This window comes from Quercus robur, chromosome 4 (assembly GCF_932294415.1).
Source record: "Quercus robur chromosome 4, dhQueRobu3.1, whole genome shotgun sequence".
NCBI lineage: Eukaryota > Viridiplantae > Streptophyta > Magnoliopsida > Fagales > Fagaceae > Quercus > Quercus robur.
In genome coordinates, this window is record NC_065537.1 from 29,862,660 (window position 1) to 29,886,558 (window position 23,899).

General features: G+C 34.2%; 2 protein-coding genes across 6 annotated transcripts; both read right to left on the bottom strand.

Moving 5' to 3' along the window:
* Positions 1–723: 723 nt before the first annotated feature.
* Positions 724–4,679, bottom strand: LOC126721727 (probable F-box protein At3g61730). Its single transcript, XM_050424790.1, has 8 exons — positions 4,564–4,679; positions 3,634–3,836; positions 3,503–3,547; positions 2,749–2,910; positions 2,605–2,652; positions 1,723–1,893; positions 1,235–1,342; positions 724–992 (listed from the first exon to the last, which is right to left on the bottom strand). The coding sequence occupies exons 1-8, from the start codon at positions 4,677–4,679 to the stop codon at positions 910–912; spliced, it is 936 nt and encodes a 311-aa protein (XP_050280747.1). The 3' UTR covers positions 724–909.
* Positions 4,680–7,601: 2,922 nt separating this feature from the next.
* Positions 7,602–22,383, bottom strand: LOC126721118 (histone-lysine N-methyltransferase ATX3). 5 transcript variants are annotated; one of them, XM_050424148.1, is made up of 23 exons: positions 21,075–22,382; positions 20,929–20,984; positions 20,649–20,844; positions 16,668–16,787; positions 16,485–16,553; positions 16,322–16,390; positions 16,138–16,229; positions 15,899–15,991; positions 15,564–15,699; positions 14,841–14,913; positions 14,600–14,699; positions 14,326–14,450; positions 13,774–13,919; positions 12,465–12,569; positions 12,181–12,245; positions 11,840–12,053; positions 11,539–11,622; positions 11,339–11,395; positions 11,133–11,222; positions 9,295–9,381; positions 8,683–8,757; positions 8,106–8,206; positions 7,602–7,959 (listed from the first exon to the last, which is right to left on the bottom strand). In XM_050424148.1, the coding sequence occupies exons 1-23, from the start codon at positions 21,912–21,914 to the stop codon at positions 7,869–7,871; spliced, it is 3,084 nt and encodes a 1,027-aa protein (XP_050280105.1). In that variant the 5' UTR covers positions 21,915–22,382; the 3' UTR covers positions 7,602–7,868. The 5 variants fall into 5 exon arrangements, 4 of the variants coding, with proteins under 4 accessions (XP_050280105.1, XP_050280104.1, XP_050280102.1 ...); XM_050424147.1 differs by having other exon boundaries at positions 15,899–15,994; XM_050424145.1 differs by having other exon boundaries at positions 11,539–11,625; positions 15,899–15,994.
* Between the last annotated feature and the right edge of the window lie 1,516 nt (positions 22,384–23,899).

Below are 23,899 nucleotides of genomic sequence, written 5' to 3' on the forward strand. Positions count from 1 at the left end.
AATCTCTATAACTACTAGATCAGTTGGACAATTTTTTTAAGAGTATCATTGAACTAGCTCAAATATTTGGGGGGGCCAAGTCTCATTTTTGTAGGCTAATAATTAAGATGTTAGATATTTATATATAATATTAAAATATTTTTAAATTTTGGGGGGTGGGGGGTGGGGGGGTGGGGGGGGGGGGGCCATGGCCCCCACTCATACATGTAGCTCCGCCTTGTTTATGGGTCCCATGAATAGTGCATAAGACCCACTGGTAAGCTGAAACTCTCTTCTCTAAAAAAAAAGCCAAAACGCAGACGCTAAGGAAATAATCAATGTCCAAAAGTACAATTAAACCAATTTTTGAAGTAAAAAGTTTTTTTTTTTTTTTTTTCTATTTTTAACCACCCACTTTTCATTTTCAGTTCTTATACATTCAATTAAAATATTGATATTCTTCTCAAAAATATATATATTAAAATATTAATCATAATTTTTTTAATTTTGTTTAGGAAGTAGAGAGAAAGGAAACAGAATAAGTTAGAATATAAAAACAGGAGAACAGTTTTACAAAACGATACAGTACTCTCCAAACTTGTTGAGCACTATAACATTTTGCAAAATTGTGAATAGCGTTGAAGAGCCAGATGTGAAAAAATTTTGGTGATTCTTGATTCCTATACTCTTCAATTTTGGCTGAAAACAAAATGTTCTGAGAAGCCAGATGTTAATACGGTACAGTACAGTCCCAGGGGAAACCAGACTCAATGTTTTATGTACTTTTAAGGAGCAACACAAAGGATATTATTATATTACCAACTGAATGAATCAACGGTTTAAGTAGTACTCTGTATGAGTTGTCGAGAAGGGGAATTTTATTTTCCTTGAAGAGGAAAACTTTGCTAAGACCAAGGGATTTGAGGAGAATTACAGGAGTTGCTGAGAGATTCTAATAGAAACTACTTCTCCATTAGTTCCAGCTCTCATGGTGTGGAATTTGACATTAATTCCTGTTTCAAAGAGAATAGACAGATCAGATACAAGTTAATCATAGAAAAGATTATTGCGGATAAATCCGGCTTCTAAAAATGACCCAGGTTATGAAAAGATTATTGCAAACTGCAGCCTTGAATAAACCAACTATAGGGAATGCAAGCAATGATCTGGTTGTCTATTTCGAGTAACTATATGACTAGTTATGGAATTAATAGTGGGGGGCAGAAATTAAAAGACGGCTTTGAATGTTCTTTACCATCATTTTCTTGTAAATTGGTGTTGACTGCAACTGCATGGAGAGTGATCATAGCCTTTGGGTGCAAGTCGTTGATTTTCCCTATCCATGAATTGAGATTAAAGACAGCTGCCAATTCATTTGGAAATTAGACAATGCCATATTACTTTTAAATGGTCAGCAATATAGAACAAGACACTTGAGTCAGTTTTCCTACAAGAGAGTTAAATTACACTCTTAAACCCCTTCTAATCCCAATGAATAAGCATAACTCATGAAATCATTATGCCTGACTTGTTGAAGAATACCATTCTAATGTTGTTGGTAGTTAATAAAAAATAATTCACTCTTTGATGTGAAAAAGTATGTTATCTGTTCTCAATAGTCAATACATCAGTTAAGATCAGACAGCATTTTCAGGTGTATCATGTCATAGTATAATTTTTTTTTCCTCTGGTGACAGCAAAATGATACAGTGACCTCTATTAGTGTGGAGTATAAAGAATTACCACACGATGAAATGTCCTTCAGGTTTTTGACATCAAAAATGGCCCCAGAAGCTCCAGCTACACGCTCTTTGACATCATGAGATCCAATTAGCTGGTATTCCCAGCTTCCCTTTTGGTAGCCATCACAGAGGAACAGCTCTATATGCCTTGCATCTAAAGTCTGCATCGTTCCTACATAAACAACGATATTAACTCATATCATGGAAACTTGTGCAGGCTTTTTGTGAGACATCAAAATACCAAAACAAGTGATGTTTTATGCAAAATTTTGTTTTTATTGATAATTAAACACGCGTCCAGTGGATCATGAACCCACAAGCTCACCCTCCACCTTACTCTTACAAGGGGAGGAGGTGCCATTTGAGTTAGAGCTCGTTGGCTTGGAACTTGTCTCTTAGTTGACAAATTTGGCTACTGCATCGTAAGATTCATCGAACAATAGCATGTATCAGTCAATGATAGGATGTCTCAGTTATCCTAACTAACAACACTATCAGCAAATAAGACATGCATGTCAGCTCATTTAGTATGAAAGTACAATAATATGGTATATAGATTCATGGATTAATTTTGCAACAAAACAGCAAAAATACACTACTGAATAGAATTCTAAAAAAGGAAACAAGCTTATGAGTGATTGATTCATTGCAAAAGTAGCTAAACCTGTGAAGATTTTTCATTTATAAACCTTGCCATAAGTTACCACCACCCAAACTCTGAGCTAGTCAAGTATTAACTCACAGAAACAAAACCAGATTATCTAAGTAGTCACATGTCTCTTAATAGTATCCCTTAGGCACTAATCTCATGAACCAAATAAACCAACAAGGGAATTGATAGATTGTACTTTTATTGGTATTAATGCTTTTTCCCCCCGCTCACCATCACATGTATTGAGTTCGCAGACAGGGCATCGAACAAGCTGCAGATCTGAAAACATAAGCCCAGAAATAAAACAAAGGTTAATTGTGGTGATAAATTTTGAGCATAAGATCCTTTGTTTTTTAAAAGACTTATTAGAAGTACCAGCTATCCAGATCCCAGATTTAACATTGTCTAACACGCAACAGCCACTAGCCTGCAACATCTTCTCTACAGTATCTTCATTTGGGATTTTGGGTGGAGGGCTTAACTTCTCTGTCAGGAATACTGAAGAGTCAAGCAAAAATGCACCAATTCGCATCCAATCTGACATTCCCATCACAACAAAATATTAGTTAATAAACCAGCTGGTCTGCTAATGCAGGGAAGCGAAGGTTGTTTTATTACTAACACACAGATTCATAACATTCGCATCCAACTGAAAAGATGAAAATTGCTTTCTTCCTCCTACTGTTCATATTACCACTACCTACAATAATGTTTTTTTTTTTTTTTTTTTTTTTTTTTTTTTCAATAACAACATTCAATGCATAGCTCTTATGCAATTCAAAAATATAAGTTTAAGGACCCAATATTTTTCACAACTACTAATTGGCCTGTTTTGATTAGCACTAATAAAAGTAATGTTAGTTGTAATTAATAAAAATATTATGTTACTTTAAATATTCCATTTTATACTTCACCGATCATAGTATGCACATTTTTTTTTTTTTTTATTCCTTATAAAATAAGCAAAGTTTAAAATAAAAAAAAAAAAAAAAAAAATCCAAACAAACACAAATTGGAGCGTCAATTGTTGCGAAAAGAATAATAATAATAACATTCAGCCAAAATTATTTTGAGTGTCTAGGTAAATGAACTTCTTTCAAATCCAATATGCTCGATGAATCAAACTCACCAATATGCTTCTCTTTTTGGTGGAACTTGAAAGAGTGGCTCCCATCTGCAAAATCAAAAAAAGCTGATGATTGAGACGTGGAAAGTAAGCAGAGTAGAGAGGCCATGATAGTGTGAAATTTTTATACATACCGAAGGCAGAAGTGTAGAGGTCGAACCATTTGAAATCCACGTGTTGAGGAGCAGCAGGGAGCTGAAGATCGCGAAGGCACACGAATTTCCAAATGCTATCATCCATGATCACACGCTGGAACCATTTGCTCGTCACAGCCAGCTTCATCAGAGACCTTCCGTCTAGAAACTTCGCGATCTCTGACCACACGTCCTCTTCATACCTTCAAGGAAACAATTAACAATCAAATTTAAAAAAAAAAAAAAAATCAAATCAAATTAAATTATTAAAAAAAAAAAAGTCTAAAACTCAAACTCTGTTATTTGAGTTTTGTTTTTAGGTTCTCTTTTAGTTGTTTGACTCAAAAGTTAGTTAGAGAGAATTCAAAAAAAAAATATATCTACATGAATTCGCGTTTGGCTTCTGAGAAAACGCAAGAAATTTACTAAACTTGAAAATGTTTCTTAATTCGATTTTCTAACCGATTCAAACAGAAACAGAGTTCAAAAATTTTCACCTAAAAAAAAAAAAAAAACAACAACAATATTTGCCGCTAGTGAATAACAATCATGATTCGAAATCAGATCAATCAGTCAAGAGTATAACAGCATTTCACTTCAAATCACAGATCGGTACTTTAAAAATCATTTCAGAAAAAAGATTTTCCAGATCATAATCCAAACAGCCGTACGAATATGTACGAAATTCATCACTGAATCGAGATTCAAAGGTTCACTAAATGATCAAAACGTTTTCTCCAAGAACAGATTTACGGATCAAAAATTAGCTTCTCTAAACAAAAGAAAGAATTGATTTCCGATCATTCTAATAAGCACAATCGGATTCAGAATCTCACACACTCAAATACACACCAAAACCTTTACAAATTCAACGTAAAATTTAAACAAAATTATAAATAAATAAAAAAAACGGAATCAAAATGAATGTACCAGGAGAAAGAGGAGCGAGAAGGTTGAGGAGGAGAGGTGCAAGAGCAAATGCGTTTGGATGATCGCAATCGCTTTCTCATGTGCTCAACTACGCTCTGCAATTGCCGCTTTCCCATGCTTCCGATTTTCGAAGCTCACAACTAAAACAAACTCTCACTCTCACTCTCTGCCTCTATTTATTTCTTTCTTTCTTCGCGCGCCAAGTACTCCCATTCAAAACAAATCCACCAAATTATTATTAATTATTTTTTCAAACTGTCTAATATTTTAATGGGCCTCAGGTTAGCCCAAAATTTGCTACTTTTGTATGGGGCTTGCTTTATGGACCCTATGTTCATTTGAAGAACTTATTCGCTTTTATTAATGACTTTCAGGCATAACATAAAATTATTTATAGGGTTTTTTTTTTTTTTTTTTTTAATACTACTTTGTATAGATAACTTTTTCTACAAATTTCAAGTTGTGAGTAGTATTTCCTCAACCAAAAATAAATAAAAATAAAAGTTGTGAGCAGTAGAGAATCATTTTTATATAGATTCATCATTAACGTTGCTTTTCTTTTCACTGCAACCTATCATTTTAAGAAAAGTGTCACGTCCACATCATTTTCACAATAAATTCTATATAGAAAGTTGTTAATGGTTCTAATTTAAACCTACTGCTAATTTTTTTTTACCCACCAATAACAGCCTTCCACTTAAAATTTTTTGTGAAAATATTGTGGACAACATTTCTCTATATTCAATGTAATTTCTAAATATTACTACCAAAAAAAAAAAAAAATTGTCCCTATGTTAATTTTTTTTTATAAGCATACAATTTACTCACTATAAATTTGTTGGATTACCATGTTAGTACATTAAGTTTAAATTTTATCATCATAGTAAGTTAATTTTGACAACGCTATCATTTTAGTCCTTTTGTTCCATTCTAATGTCATTTTAAATCATTTTTTGATGTTATAAAGGTGAAACAAAGTAGTAAAGTCTCTTCTCTTATCATCGAATAAGAGACAATGTTCAATCATTGACTAAAATCTAATTAGTGTTTAGGTCTAATAATAAAGAGTAAAATCAAAAGCGGATGTCATAGGTTAAAATTCTCTCTAAAAAAAAATCAATTTAATTCCTTCCAAGAATTCTTGTCAAACTCTTTTTAAAGTAATCTTGAAAGAACTTTGGATCCTAAGATAATAATATATAATAAAGGTGATGTACATAGAGATCATGTGATATTGGCTTAGTCCTCTCAATGGGAGAAACATAAACTTCCATTTAGAAGAACTAAGTATGATGGAGAGGATATGCACTTATATATCGATATAGAGATCCATTGGTTTAAAATGACAAATTTTTCCATAAGAAAGAACTTCCATTCCATTCTCTATTTTAATCTTTTTCCATAGCCACTTTAATTCCCTCAATTCCTTAATTGCTTTTCTATGCATAAGGTTTTGGACAACAATTAAGTTTCAATGAATGACTAATTTGGATGTCCCATTTTGCACTGATTAATAAATTCACATATGCTATCTCAATGAAGAAGTAATAAAGGTGTAATTGACTCTTTACATGATGATACTTTCTTCAAAGAATTTAAGATAATCCCAAGTCAAAAGTATTAAAAAGTTATGTTGACAATGACATTTAGTCACTCTAATACCTTCACAAAATACAATGAACAGTTAAGTGATTTTATTTTTACTATTAGAAAGTAGCCATCTATGAATTTAAATGGACACAAATTTGACTTATTTAAGATTTAAATAAGTAAGATATGATCGTTTGAAGTTAATATAACTGTATTATCTACGAATCATTGGCATGCATATGCGCTTGATATGTATTGTAGATATAAATGAGTCATGAGTATACAAAACAGAGACAAATATTCAAATTTTCAAAAAATGATTTCATAACTTAACCTTTTAATTTAATTTAAAATTTAAGATTCTCAAAAAAAAAATAATAATAATAATAATTTAAAGTGCCCACACAATGGGAGACTCCAAAAGAAAAAAATTATTTTTGAGGGGAAAGACGAAGCTCAATAAAAACACTCATAAAAGCAAAGTTTTTTTGGGGGTGGGATTTTTAGCTCACACTAGATAAGATAATAGGTTTGCATTGATTCACCGATGAAGCTCCCTTGCCTTTGGGGATTCGGCTTAGGACTTAGAAGGGTGACCTCTGCTAAAAGAAGCTTTATATCGCTTCCACCACCTCCCATCTAGTTACGTGCCGATGATACTCATAAAACAGGATCAAGAAGCCATCTAGACCCAGAGGATTTGTAATTATACTTATTTAAAATGTCTGCCTCATTAGGAGCTTGACAATAAAACATCATTTTTCCAAAGTCAAGATCTTTGGAAAGATGATATTTCTAAGACCTCTAGAGCTAGAGAGTTTGACGTTGCGTTCAACAAAACAAAGCAAGAACCAATAGCCACTCACATGCTTCCTTTTAAAAAAATCTATTGAATTCCTCCTGTCCCTGATGAGTGATGACTACAATCAGGTAGGAAAAACTAGTCTTGAGATCATTACTGCCTATCACTCAAAAGGTGCTGGCTGCAGCTTATACATATATAGAATAGATGTACTCAAACTCATTGATTGGCTTGGCATTAAGATTTAAGACCTCTCATCATTTAACATTTCTAAAGCCTTTCGATATATATTATGAACCTATGATTCTGCTTAATCAAACCACTCACCTGTTAGGCGGGACGGTACCTCCCCAAGCCTTAGAGCTTGGGTGTGAGGAGGTCACGGGTTCTAGCTCCAGGCGAGTACGTTAGGATAAATTTAAGATAAATTTCCAACCGGTTTAAAAAACCAAAAAGGACCATAATATAATACTGCTGGAGTCTTCTGCTACTTTTCCCTCTGTTTCTTGTCCATTCAAATTCTGTTGCTTGAGTTATTTTTTCTGTTCTGCGTTCTTGATTATAAAACTACACAATTTTTTTTTTTTTTTGGCTAAGCGTACAAATAGACAAATTTATTTACAATACAAATGGTAACTCATTCAAATTTGGGACCAAATTGGCATGGTGCGCAGTCATGATATATAATACAAAAATATAGTAATATGCAATTTTTTCAGAAAAATGGCACCAACAAAAAAGTTGGTGAATTTACATTTTATTGCATCTAAATTACTATAATACAAATGTGGGTTAAAAAAATTACAAGCTCACTCTGAAAAAGAATGAATCCTCATGGGTTAGGACTAAGGAGGTAAGCAGCCAGTGCAAGCTGCTCCTTGCAGAGATAAAATGGCAAAAAAGAATGTGCAACTTAATTCATGAATTTCCTACAATTGGGAGTTCTACATCGGCAAGGAACTTTCAACTCATCAAGCTCATCTGGATCGAACAAGTAATCATACCTGTGGCAGAAAGATTAAACAATTGTTTATTCCCAAACTGAATTTTAATGCATAAAAAGAGGTTAAATTTGAAGGCAGCAAACTCATTCATGCACAAATGCATACATGTGAGTGTGCGCACACACACACATGGGAATAATTCATACGTTAATTCTTCACCAGCAGAAACATTTGTCTTAGCAATAAGAACTATCCTGCTCTCATCATCACCCAAACTCATGATCCTTGCATAGCAGTTGGGCATGCACTGCAGTAAAATGTGATTGAATGGTTAGCATTGTAAGATATAAGATGCATGTATAGAACCATCAAAAAGAAAAGATGCACGTATAGAAATTTTATTTGCTTTTTATTTCTCTTTGTAAAAAACAAAGGTTGGATTTGGGCCGCATGATATCTAGAAAGGAACCCTAACCCAAGCCAACTCTACTTTAAGATCATTACTATGGTCTTACATGTAAATCTGCTGCTCTACTATTATAGTCTGTCAAAATATAAGCTAATATCTTCTTGGTCAATGCCTCAACAGGCAATGTGACCACAATGCAAATTTGACCAACATGACAAAAGCCAATCAAATTCCCAGTTGGGATCAATTCAAGTTAAGGTCAAACCAAGCTATGAACAATACATCGAGCATAAAGATATGAGCCTATACTTTTTGAAGCAAATGAAGAATAGATTTTCTCAAAGTCAATCAAAAACTTCAACACAAGAACTTACCGAATGATTTATTAAACGTGCTATATTCCCTTTATTTGTGGCATCAATTACTACTTCCTCACTGATCTTGAAGAGCTGCATAAAATTTTTCATTGGACTTTAAAAACCACAGTTAAGAGAGATAAATCTGATGAGATAATACAAGAATTTAACCTGCCAAAAAGAGGAGTTTGGGTAAAAATAAATTAAAATGGGGCATACTTAAAATCATCAGGTTGTCAGTAAAACAAAACGTAAGACTTACTGTATTCTATATATGGTTTATCATGACCAGTCCCTTATTTTTAAAAATAAAAATAAAATAAACAGACTGGTCATAAGACATAAGAAAGTAACTTCACCCTAACTTAAAATTAATTCAAACATTTAAATAGTCACTCCTATACTACAACACTTTCACCTAATTATCAAATATGGAGTAAAAGAAATGCAATGGGTACCTGTGCCTAAACTAAACATAGAATGGGAGTTCCCCAAAATTTCCCTTACTGCAATTGAGACATCAAAATACTTTTCACGACTTCCAATATAGGCATATGGAGGTCTAACAATATTAGCAATTGCCAAGAGAATGTACATGCAGACAAAGGGAGTATTAAACAAAAGACTCACATAGCAATCTTTGCCTTCTAATTGGTACTTTGCCTCCCTCAAATCTGCAACACTACGCCGCACCTGCTCACCACGATACTCAACAACCTGGAGACATTCATACCTAGCATCAGTTGTCTGACCTTCCAAAGAAAAAAAAAATGCCGCAGAACAAAATCAAAACAGATGCAAGAACAGAAAAATAAAAAGATAAAATCTAGGTGTCAACACCAAGGCTTGCTTGGAATCAGCATCAAGCAAGGAAGAGCAAACCTAGGAGTCAACACTTAGGGTCCGCTTAGTTGGAAAAGTGGAAAAGTAGGAGGATAGAAAATTGTGAGAGGATGGAAAAGTGGAGGGATAAAAAAGAGTTTATTCTCTCATTTTTGTTTGGTTGAGAGTGGAAAAGTAGAGGGATGAAAAATATGAGTTTGAATAAATTTACTCATATACCCTTGTTAAAGAATAATGCTCAATTAAAACAAAAAAGTGACAAATAACCACACAAAAAAAGTGCAATCACCCAAATTTATTAAAAAATAAAAATCATATCCCAAAAAAAAATCACGTCTAGTTAAAAAATAAAAATAAAAATAAAGAAGATGAAGGGCAACATTACTACCCAGAAGAGGGGAAAAAAAAAGTGGGTGGGGGGGAGGGGGGAACAAGGCAATGTCAGGGGAGAAGAAAAAATTCATCTTCACTCAGTTTTCTCTCCATTTTAGGGAAAAAACATTTTGGTGAGCCCGGAGAGAAAACACTTGAACCCCGCCATTTATTTTCTTTCCTTCTTACTCAACCAAACACACTCTAAAAATGTTTTCCTTCCCATTATCTCTCCAAAATTTTTCATCCATCCTATTTCACCTCCAAACAAACACACCCCTAGGGTACGTTTGGTATGTTGTACTAGGTCCTGTAATGGAATGGTTATTCTTGTGAAATAGCTGTTTCTTTCTAAAAGGGCTATAATATTCTTAGTAGGTGTAATTACTTATAAAATTAATATATTTCCAAAAATACAAATTTTCCATATGCACATAACAATTATAAAAACTATCTCTCAATTTTTTTTTTTTAAATAAATTAAAAAAAAATCTGTTTTTAGGAAATATAATTGTATAAGATATTGCATAAAACAGATCCTAATGTTACAACCAAACGTATGTATGAATAGATTTAATTATTCCATTACAACATATGTTATTCCAAGTAACAAAAATTATCATTCTTATTGTAATCTCCCTAAGTGAACCCTAATGTTGGTTGGAATAGACTCCAGACCATTGAACAATTTTCAAGAGAACTATTCTTAATCAATCATATTATAAATTGTCTCCATAGGGGTATGATAGCATGCTTATATAAACTATTAAACCCTAATTCTAGTTAAAATTGACTTAGAAAACCAAGTTTCAAATGATTGGGAAAATCCCGCTTATTGAATTACAAAAATACCCTTGACTCTAAGAAATTAAATAAGATCCTAACTAACCTAATTAACTAATAAGACTTAAAATAAAATCCAAGTGACTAACAAAAATGCAATTGACTTCCAAAATTACATAAAGACTAAATCAAAATAAAAATTGTATTCCTCCTTCTGCATCAACGAACCAACCCAGTAAAATACTTAATGTCTAAAAGGGCAGAGAAAAAGTAGACAGAATGCTATTATGTCAACTAAACAAGAGAAGAAGAAAGCTACCACAACATTGTCTATTGATTTATCAAAAAATCTTTGGGAAGTGGATATCCAAAGAAAAATTCTCAATTTCAGAAATTATGGAAACAGTATAAGCAACGCATATACATGTGTGTGCGCGAGTGTGTAAAAAGCATCCAAATGAACATAGTACCATTTCTCCTTCTTGAATATTCCTACGCGCAAAGAGACCCCATCCATGTATACCAGATTTACCAAAGCAAACCCGATAACATTCAGTTCTCTGAAGCCACAAACAAGTGTTAATAAAAAAATACTAGACCAAAAGTTAATGAAATTAGAAATTACACCAAGTAGGCAGTACGCAAGTACCATTTCATATTAAAAAACCATAGCTACCTGTAAGTGGCAAAGTCGTTCCTTGAAAGATGTGAAATCCTTAGAAACTTCTACTTCCTGTTAAAAGAGAACAAAGTATGTAAATGGATATTAACATGTCGCATTACACAACCAAAAAAGCAAAATAAGGTTATTTCCATCCAAAATGCAAAAAGTTTAATATCTGAGAGGTAAAAAAATTTTAAAAGACAAGAATTTACATTTTTTGTGCTCAAGCTACTTATTGCATCTAAAGAATGATGGCTTGGCCCCATCAGTCGGTGGAATATTGGCTGACCATCAGCCTGCTGGCAAACAAAAACAAAATTGAAATGAGACCAACAAGAGAGACAATTGATGATTTTGTTGGCAACATGCTAACAACAATACGGTCAATTGGGCTCATCCCTAACAAAAAAAGGAAATTAAAGCTTTGCAGTGTGGAAAAATTTTGTTAAGAAACAAGTATTCTACTGAACTGAAAATTACAGAGACAGATATAAGGTTGCTACATAAAGTAACCTTATTCTTTGATCTTTTGAAGGCACGACATCTTGCAGAAGAAAGGGGCTCAAACTCATTAATCTCTGATGTTGGAGACTCAGGAAGTTCAGTGTTCTTCAATGAAGCCAGCCTTGAACCCCTGAAGCACCCCTGCTGGTTTGGCAGCAAGCTTCTAGCAGAAAAAACCCCTGCAGGAGTATGAACAACAACGACAGCATCGGGGTTTGGCTCTCTGCGTGAAAACCAAGGTTTACACCAATAAATGTGGTGCATAATGGAGTTGAACCAAAAGTAAAAAATAAAAATTATTTCCACTGGTAAAGAAAATATTGAAACAAATTGTGGGGCACAACCCAAACCTGTGATCTGCACAATATATCAACTTTTTAGTCATTTGTGTCCCATTCCTTTCTGAGCAGTGCAACTGAAAGTTCAACAGATAATGTTAATGCAGTCCCATTTTCCATCCTCAATTTTTTCTCAAAACTTACATGAAAATATTTTGAAAAATAAAGGCATGCATCATACAGACATGCAATGCAAGCACCAAAACAGGACAACACAATTCAATTCAAGAATATTCTATAATATTAGTAGTTTCAGGCAGACCATTGGTCTGTTCAGAATAACTGTGAAGACTTACTTCCATGCTATATCCTGCTCTCGATGCACACATTACATGAAAATAAGTAGTACACTTGCAGCACTGGGTGCAGGAACCATGACTCTGCTGGCAGATTACACAACGCTGCAGTCCAGAAAAATTGGGTATATTTAGATTTCAAGCACCAAAAAAAAAAAAAAGGCATTACCACACAGCAAATTAATCTCATAAAGCTTGGTTTGCTAAAGAACAACCCACGGGAATTTCCAAAGCCTTCTACTAACCATCAAGGAATTGAACTCAATACTATGAAATTTTACAAGAGACTTAGGCTGCGTTTGTTTTTATGTAAATTTTATGCATTTCCGGGTGTTTGGGAGGACTGAAAAGCCCGGTCAACCTGAAAATGTTTTCCCTTTGACCATAAATCAATTTACACTTGATTCAGTCACAAGATTTTACACACTCACACTCTCCACTCCTTCAAGCACAAAGAACACAGAGCACCCAACCAGCCTCGCGCCAACCACCGTGATCCACCCACCAGACTGCCATGACCCATCAAGCCACCATGAGGCCCAATCTTCCCAAACCAATCTCCGTTCGCCTCCATAACCACTGCATAACCCAATCCCAGCCACCTCCCTAAACCACTGCAAAACCCACTCTCTTCATGGCTGTTGTTGCTGATTGGTCATTGTTGTCCACTGCCAGCCAATTAGCGAAAATTTGTCATCCTCCACCAGCCACTCCACAAAACTTTGCCATCCTCCACCAGCCATCAATACCGCTGTCCTAAGGCAGATATCAACATCATCAGTCGTTGTCACCAATCTCTCTCTCCTTCTCAATCTAGCTCTCTATCTTTCTCTCTCACACAATCTCTCTCGCAGAATCTGGTTTTGTTCTCCATTTTTTGTTTCTTTGGATTTCTATATGGGAATTTTCTGTTATCTCCTTGTCAATCTAGCTCTCTATCTCTCTCTCTCACACAATCTCTCTTGCAAAATCTGGTTTTGTTCTCCATTTTTTGTTTCTTTGGATTTTTAAATTGGAATTTTCTATTATAGTATCAGTTAGGAACCTGGGAAAATGTGTTTTTTGAAGCATTTTCACAAACACAACCAAACACCCAAAAATATTTTCTAAAACATTTTTACGAACGCAACCAAACACTTGAAAATATTTTCTTTTCCGGAAAATGTTCACCTGAAAATATGTTATGGTCATAAATCGATTTCAGTCAAAACAAACGCAGCCTAACATAAATTCATTCATAAAAGATTTTGCAATTGAAGCACCAGAAAATTAGAAACTGTCTAGACAATTATTAGGAACACAATTTTACCTTCAAAAATGAATTGGATGGAATTCTGAGGATTCCAACAGCAGGTTCCATTTTCTCATGATTTAAGAAACCAACTTCAGGCCGGAACCAAGCACACGTGACATGAACCCACAGCATCTCAACATCAGTTGGCTTCAGAGCACCTCCTATAAAAGCAGTTTTTAGAGATATTAACATGTTAGCATTTGAATACAATCAACTTTAATAATCAATTAGCACAAGCATTTTCAAGTAAGAATACTCAGCAAACATCCTTAAAAAATTTATATACAGTCATATTTGCATGCAACTTAGTGGAAAAAGAAAATACTAGTAAATTTGTTGGGAGAGGGGGGGGGGGGGGGGGGGGGCGCTCTTAATGAGTATCATCCATGTTATACTGAAATCAACAAAAAGGGATAAGGAATGCAAATATTCCCAAAAAAGGTTCAAAAAACTACTTTTCTGGACGGACAAAGTAGTGTTTTAATAAGAACTTCACAATATAATCATATAAAACTTTCAACACAGATTGAATAGGAATTTTTTCACACACTAATCTAGATGGCATACCTTGTACAGGACAAAGGCAACATTCTCTCTTGAGATCAGGTGATTCACATGCTCTGCAAACCCATGAAGTAAAATCCTGAACAGATTTTTCCCCATAGCATTCTTGGTGGACAGCTATTTGGCATCTATACACCCAAGAAAAAAAAAGTCAGAGAACTTCTTTCAGCAGTGAAGCTTGTAAATAAAATCCATTCTTCTACCAGCAAGGAAATTTTTATTTAAGCATCCAAAATACACAAAGTGGGTATTACGATCCAATGAATTATGGAAACACCTGTTGCAGATAATAATTTTGTTGTCATCCCAATCTTCAACCCATCTACAAATAGCACATCTTTCTGTGGTCCATTTGGCACGAACAGGTTCATACTTCTCTGTAGCAATTAAAATAAGTATCCTTGCTGTTGAGAATTACAATCAAAAGACACCATGGCTGCAGATACAGCACCCACACAAACACCAAAGATAGGACTAGCCTTCAACATGTAAAGATTCAAGTGAAGTGCATATTTTACCTCGCAAAAACCCAACTAACTGCTGCTTGTCTAACTTCAAAGGATCCACACCATGTGTATTATACTCTTGAATCTGAAGCATCTTCAATGTTAGTAGAGAATTTTATAGGGGCCATACATATAATTCATTAGCTTTAACCAAAGATGAAATGAGGCGAAAAAAAAAAAAAAAAGAAGGAATGCTTATAAAGTCATACAAAAATTTCCTTAAAAAATAGCAGTTGTCTAGTATCACACACATTGAAGCCAGAATTTCTTCTTCTTCTTCTTTTTTGGGGGGGGGTATCGTTTGGATTGAGGACTATATGTGTATGTGTGTATATATAAACATTAGATAATTTTTAACGTAACAAAATATAAATTTCTTTTCATAGATTAGTCCTAACTTAGCTGAGTCATTCTCTAAGTTCTTTCATTGTGTTAAATCATGGATACTTCACCCTATACTAAATTTCAGAGTAATCTCCCTTTCTGTATGCACAATCAAGCAATGACCCAAAAACTCATTGAGAAGATGCTACCAAAACTTTGGGACATCAAAAAATTTTTAAATAAATAAATAAAAAATTAAAAAAAAAAAAAAAAAAAACCCACTTTCTCAAGTTGTTTTACGAAGAAAAGTTACTTTTATCAGTTTTATAAAACTAGAATACCATAAACAAGTCAAATACAGAACACGGAGAAACTGGTTGTGCTTTCAAAATGAAGATAATTGGTACAGACCCATTTTTCTAGTGGCAGCATTGTGCCCTTCACTTTCACACTATACTTCCACTTTTTAGCTCTGCAACCTGTGTGCCGTTCCCATTCACTAGGTGTATACTTCTTTGACCCACATGAACCGCACTTGCACATAACTCTAAGATGGGGGAAAAATAAAATGATAAATAAGCATCCTAATGAATCCTTCAACAAAACAAACAGAAAGTTGCAGTAAGGAGTGCATAAGAAGAAAATGAATGTGGTGGTGAGAAAGGAGGGCATAAAGGTCCTACAAGAATATTAAAGAAAAATATGTCAACATACATGTAATATTTAGAAACTAGTTCAAGGCTTACATATGAAGGTTCGGAATATATGTTCCTTCCATGCCATTGCACACCACAGCTACCTTCTCAGGTAGAACATTTTGTCCACTATTTTCTAAAGACCTGCTTCAAAAATTGTAAAAAAATTAGGCTTTAAACCTGATGATAAACTCCTTAGTCTATAAAGTCAAATATACAATTGCCCCAAAAATCAACTGGAGGGAGAAGAATTGCACACGCACACACACACAAAAATAGCGCAAACATACTTCACATTTGGCTGGCATTTTTCTGAAGCTGATAACTCATAATTAGACTTTGCTTTACAATCTGGGCAATAGTAATCTACATTCTCCAGATCCTTTAAACCATACACAAGTCAGTGAGTAAACACATATATGGCAGGAACAGAAATTAACATAACAATTCATAAATCAAGTATATTAAGCACACCTTGAAAAGCTTGCTAGAAATATTCTCACACTCAGCATGCACCCAAACATTACAACCATCACAACACACCTGATCAACATCTCTGAATTCATTGAATTGTTTTTTAAAAGGAAAAAGAATAGGAAAAATTATAAACCTAATTCAGATTTGCAGGTAATCTCACCCAATCCCCACCATCTGAATGGTGCCAAATCTTCTTGCAAATGCCACAATATTGTTTTGATTTACATAACTGTAAAAATTAAGAGGTGAACATCATTTAGAAAACAAGAAGCTATATTAACGCTCTTCCAGAAAAGTTTCTCCACAGTTTTTTTCTTTTATAAGTACAACACTTATAACTGACCTTAGCACAATGTTTACACAAAAGCTGGGTTTGACGGGTAGAGCCCTTCATTTTCTTCATATTTTTCCAAGGCAGAAACAAACCACAGCCATCACAGGGTCTTGTATCCTTGCAGAAATCCTGCAAACATAACTAAGTCAAGGAGGAATTCTTTAACTCAACAGATCAGATTCCATAAGCATTTAACTGATAAAGTAGTAACCCCAAAACACGGAACCAAAAATTGCTTTTGAAAGTACATGCACACAAACACAAACCAAAGAAAATTTTCACACGTCTAGATGATCTGTTGCTAATAATAAAGCAGCATTTTGACATGAAACCATCACTAAAATGACTGCAACCAGTCCATGATCAACCAATTTTAGTGCCTATCAAGCAGCATCTAAGATGAATAACCATAGAAATTACAGAATGAAAAAATATCTATGCTTCTCAGTACAAGGCCCCAAATAAGCATGTACATGCAGTTGCCATGTACAAGAGAGTAGTTTATGGAAGGGTATTGGGGCAAGTTGGGACAGCTTTTATTTATATATAACTTAAGAAGCAACATATCCATAGAATGAGTGTAGCTGAAAAGAGAATGTTAAGATGGATAAGTTGAAATACATGGAAAGATAGGGTTCAAGGAGGAAAGGTTAAAGAAGAGGTAGCATAATGCAGGAAATTTCAAAATTAAGAAGGAAATATTGAAGACTGAGTTGTTTGTTTACAAACAGTGCACAAAGTTCAACTCTTCAAGAGGCTTACTCTAGAAAAGAAACAATCTGTCTTTATTATCAAAACTGAGTATTTGATACAGTCAATGTCTTATTTATACAAAGCACTCCAAATTCTAATCACTAAGCTAGTAAGCTGCAACTAATTCAAGATCCAGCTGGGATTGGCTGACATCAGCATACCTGAATTCTATTACAGCCTGATGTAGGACAAATTAGGGATTTGTCTAACGTTTAGTTGTGGCAGGTTTAGGATTAGGAAAGAAGAAGAATTAGAGAGAAATTAAGGCTGTTTAGGGGCTGTGTGAACAGTATTCGTGAACAGTAACCTTAAAAAGAAAGAAAAAAGAGAAGACAAAAGAAACAACACAATATATATATATATATATATATATATATATATAAAGACTCTTACTTGTACTGATAGTATTAGGATTCCTACTAGTATCAGGGTTCCTACTAGTATTAGGACTACTATTTTTAAACCTACAATATATATATATATATAAAGACTCTTACTTGTACTGGTAGTATTAGGATTCCTACTAGTATCAGGGTTCCTACTAGTATTAGGACTACTATTTAAACCTAATAAATTAAATCAAAACCCATGCATAAAGGCTCATAATTAAATAAGACTAATTAATAAAACCCATGGCTTATAACTGTGGCCCATACCCAACAATTGTAAAATTACTAAAATACCCTAGACTCAAGAATAACTAAATAAAATACAAAGATTTAGTTAACTACCATGGGCACTTATTCTTGGGCTTTCCCTTAGCCTTAGGCTTCCAAAGAGAATATCCTTTCTTTAACCATGTTATGATTCTGCCATCACAGCCACCCCAGCTGTTGCTTGTAACTAACTGATCAACTAACTCACTTATCTAACTACATATCAAGTTTGACTATTTATTACAGATCAAGACAGTCAGATTACAATTGCTCATCACCTGTGAGATTGCTAGATAACTTGTCGAGCTGCTGCCTTAATGAATTGCCAAGTTACTTAGTGACAGATAACCTGCTGCATCATAGCCCCCATTGATGAAAAGATGAGAGAGAGTCACTTGAGATGGTTTGAATCGTATGATCATGTTCAAAGAAGAGTGATTAATGCACCAGTAAGGAAGAGTAAGTTGATCCAAGTTAAAGGATCAAAAAAGGTCGAGGAAGACCAAAAATAACATTAGTGGTAGTAGATTTGTAGATGTGGGTGATAAGCTGAAATGGAGACTAAATAGGAGTAGATTTCATGTTCATATTACGAGGCCATCCAACTATCCAAGGTACCATGGCAACTTCTTTCCATTGGAAGAGTAATTGGTGTATTAAGAATCCAAAGAGAGTTTCTTTTTTTATTTGGACAGCAGCATGAGGATTCTTACTTGTGATTATCTGATCAAGAAAAGTTTCTATTTTTTTGGTTGGTGCTCTATCTTTCGTCAATATAGTGGGGAGACACTAAATCATCTTTTGATACATTGTGATGTTGCTTTTGCTTTGTTTTGTGGAACTTTGTACTTAGAGCTTTTGAGATTCAATGGGTTGATCTCTTGTTTGGATGAGAAATTAGTTTGGGAAACACTTCTCAAATATTTGGAACCTATAGCCAAAAATAAAAAAGAGTAGTGTGCAATGGTTTCATGGCCAAGCTATTTGTTTCAAGTTAACTCATAGAACCTAAACCAACACAAGTTAATAAAAGTTCAACCATCCATTTTCTCCAAATTATACACATTCAACACGGAGAAATTGACTTCCAAATCTTCCAACTCCCAAACATAGAAAGCTTGCAAACAAAGCAATTCCAAAATAGTGTTCCCCACCCTAGGGTTGTAAACAAGCCGAGCAAAGCCGAGTCTTAAAAATTCATGCTTGTTCATTTAATTTTATTTCGAACACAAGCCAAGATCAAGTTCATCATCAAACTAGATTACATGTTCAAGCTTGGTTCATATTCTTATCGAACAAGCTTGAACTTGTTCACGAGTTACTTAATTAACTTATTCTTTTCCCATATACGGTAATACCTTGGATAAAATTTCTTACCACTTCACAAATCTATTTTATTATGAATGAACTGTTTTTATTATTGTTAAATTATTGATTGTCCCAAAAGCTTAAACTATTAGCATAAGGTAAATTTAATCACTTAACTATACAATTCTAACACTCCCCCTCACATTTGGGCCCAAATCCTCTTAATAGGTGAGGCCCAACACGTGGGATTTTAAATCGAAGGTAGAGTGGAGGAGACAGGAATTGAATTCGGGATCTTTGAGTTTGGCCCACCACATTATTATCTTTGAGTTTGGCTTGTTTAATGGTCAAACCTAAACTTGTGTTTGAGCTTGACTTGTTTGCTAAACAAACGAACATAAACAAGCTTTTTCCCAACTCGAGCTCAAGCTATTCATAAAAGAGCTAGGTTCATTTACAGCCCTACCCACCCCTCCAAACTACACCAAAAAATAAAAATATGATAGACGCCTCCTAAACTACTACTAAGGCCAATAAATTGGCAAAATTGGCCTCATAAAGGAGAGTTCCCACAACACAACTCAAGCCAAACAGAACTTGAAAACCAGGCCCCTATGACAAACTTTATTAAACACGAAAGTAAATCACAGCCACTTCCAATGCCTTTCCATAAGCTAGATATATGCAAACCCCTTTCTACTGTAGATGCTCAACAATCCAAGCCTCTCCATAACGATAATCCACCCCAGTGACACATCTTTGCAACTGGTCCTATTCTGAACATGCCTCAAAAGTCGCTTTCCTGATAAAGTTTTGGTTAAAGATGCTTAATTTTCTATCATCCACCAACGAAGCCAACATTTTAAGCACTAAATATCTGTAGTTTGATGGTTTTTTATTTCCTTAAACGATGTGCTGAGGTTGACCTAATTCTAAATCTTTACAGCCCTATATTAATAAAAAATTTCTATAACTCATAAATCATCACTCTGCTTATAAGTGTACAAACCACTTAGCAGAACTAAGACTATTTCTATCCATGCACGTAAAATAATAGCCATTCAATTAAAACCTCTCCACTTCAAACGCTCGGTCAACATAAGCAGATATCCATCCTACGGTAGAAACTTGGAGCTACCCAAAAAATAACCAACTCAGACAGTTACATGGTCAAGCCAAAATTTTAAAAAACAGGCAAACAAACAAAAAGAACACACGGAGAGACATCCAGATCAGGCGAATGGAAAGAAAATTAAGTTCTGAGGAAACCTGCCTGATTTTGATAGTAATATTCGTCCAGATTTGAAGCAGTGGCTTCTTGGAATCCATTGGGAGTTGCATCTGAATTACCCATTTGCCCAGCCCCAAGGTTTGCGTCCAGAATACCATTTTCTGCCAACAATGCCTCCTCCAATGCCATTTGAAAGTCACTCGGTTTGCTCTTGTACAACTGGGTCTGCCCCTGATATCTGAACAAAGCAAAATTCTAGTTAAGTGCTCAACGAAAGAAAATCTACTCAGAAACATCAATCAAAGACCAGTTAGCAACATACCTGTCCATGAATTCCATAAATGGAAATATCATTCCCTGCTTCACCCACGCATAGTCCTGCCCATCAGAGTTCACCAACAAGTTAAAACCCAGAAAATTTTAACAAAGAAAATTATCAAAGCCAAAGAAGCAGAGCAAAGAATTTACCCTTTGTGTTCCATTCTTGGAATAGCCAAAAAACATGACGCATATGGCACCAGGAACACAACAACTAAGAACAGTTTCTGGAGCCTGCAAAATGGGATCGATCACTACGGCCGGCCAAGCCGGATATCTCCTCCCACATTTTGCCCAAACTATATCTCCCAAAGCAAAATCCTCAGGCTTATACAATTCCTTCCTCTTCTGAACATTCTCTTTTGACATCATTCCGCTATAACTAAACCCGGTTTTATTCACACCAAACGCATTCGCCATTGAACTACTCGAATTCAAATACTTTCTATAATCAAAATTCTTACAGTTTACACCACCAGGTCCAACCTCTCCTTGCCCCTCCTCCTCAAATGTACAGAACTTGGAGCTCTTAAACCAGGCCTTTTCCTCGTCGCTCTTTCTAACAAACCCCATGATTTCATCGTCTTCCAAGCTCGAATTCTTAGCGTCCAACTTCAACTTCGATTCCCCAGTCTTCCATATATCGACAACCGAGTCATATAGCCTCGAAGGCAGCGTCTGAACCCGCCCTCGCGACGATTTCAACAGCGGTGGTTGCCGCAACCGCTCTCCTCTTTTACCACTCAATCGCTTCGAATTCGACTCCAACACTCCGACTCGGCCCCAATACGAACCTCCACTCGACCATGAATCGCCTGAGACATTGCTCATATCGGCATTACCCACTGTGTGATACCCATTGCTTTTCCTTTTCTTCGGATTCACCGAATACGCGCAATCTTCTTCGCAATTGGGATCTTCTAGCTTGCAACGCTTCAATTTCGGCATTTCGAGCTTCGTAGTTCGTTTGATTATCATATTCCTAACCATTCAACTCGAACAATTCACACTCCCAACCCTAATTTCATTACGATAAATCCGAAACACTTGGAACCTAATTTCCCCCCGAGGTTCCAAGTATTCGCACTTCGATTTTGAACACCAGCACCGACTCTCACCGGCTTGAATTCAATTTAAAATTAAAATAAACCCTAAATTCGGATTCGAAACCCTAACGAGGTAACCTATAAAATTCAAACGCTTCCCCGAAAACTTTTTTCAAACGCAGAGAGAGAATTTGAAAGAAGAAAGAAAAAAAAAATTATAGAATTACGATCTCCGAGAAAATTTCTCACAGAGAGAGCCAAACAGATTGTACTGGAAAAATTTTCCGTGAAAGGCGGTGGATATTACAGAGAGAGAAGTCTCGGAACATGTAAGACTCAGGATCGGTTCGGCTAAAACAACAAACGCCATACAAAAGCAATTTGCTTTTATATGAGCCTGGCCCTCGACCTTGCTTGTTAATGTTTTTTTTATATATATATATATATATATATATATAATCCTCGTTATATAATCCTTGTACTTAAAAAATAAAAAATATATAGTTCAAATTGTAACGGAATATTTATCAAAAAAAAAAAATTGTAACGGAATAAAATTTTAAAAATAATACCAGGTAAAATTTTTTCCTTAAAAATTAGTACACATTCTATTTATATATATTTTAATATATTTTTAAAAAAAATTAGCACATTAAATCCAATAATTTACTCCATTTCAAATTTCAAATTAAAGTTTCTTAAAAATTCATTTCTATGTATTCTCACTAACAATAAATAAATTAAAATTAAAAAGTTACATTAAACTTGAAATAAATAAATAAAAAGTCTCATTGCATATGTGGAGTACGTGTAATGAGACTAGAAATAAAATTAATTTTTGGTGTTTTATCTTTAGCAAAAAACCAAATAAAAAAATAAAATAAAATTGTTGTTCTACCAAGAAAGTAACTTTGGTAACCTTTCTTGGACAATGGAATCAATGAACTAAAAAGATTTTTTGTTATAAACTAAAAGTTAAAATATAAATTGCATCCTTTAAGTTTGATTGATTCTCTAATTTTATTTCTATTCAATTAAGTTATTTAAATTTTAAATTAACTAATGAACAAAAAAAAAAACTATCTTGAAAAAAGTTCTCACATAAAAAATCTATAAATATATATTTCTTAATTTTATAGATTTTTTTTCATGTGAGAAAAAATTTATTAGCAATTTTTTAACAAAATTGAACAGAATACTTAAATTGAATAAATTTGAAACTTAAAATATTTAATTATATAAAAATAAAGTTAAAGAATTAAAATCAATTTCTATAAAATTTTCATCAAACTTAGATGATGCAATTTAAATTTTAGCTTAAACTAAAATTAGGATGTTCTAAGTTCGATCTAATATATTATCAATTTATTAGATTTCAAGATGTTTCATTATCTGCCTATTAAAATATCAAAAAGTAATAATTATAATATAAAAAATTTAACTCCTCCATTTTAAATGTAAATGCATACTGATAAGACCCACTCTTATTATAAAAAATAAAATTAACATTGTTAATTAAAAAGGAACCAGATAAAAAAATATTAATTAAAAGCTTGAATATAATATATTAAAATGGAGAAAATCACATTTATCCAAAAAAAAAAAACACGGAACGTGAGGTAGTTTTGGCTCCAAAAATTGGGAGTCCAATTTTGAGGAGGGAAACGCTGAATTTTTGTCTGCGTGAGGAGCGCCAATTAAAATTTTGGGAGGTAGGATAGATTTTCTGTGCCACCTTCCGTTATTTTTACAGTTGACAGTTGTGGACTTCTTTTTATATTTCACCTTGTGGACTTGGTAGTTTGGTACTTGGCAGTTGCATGTTCTTCATGCTCAGTTTTTGGGTAAATGGGCTACCTGCCGGGTTGACTTGTCCAGGTACTAAGAATCAGAGAATGTACTTTTCTGACTTTCGATTGGAACATGGAA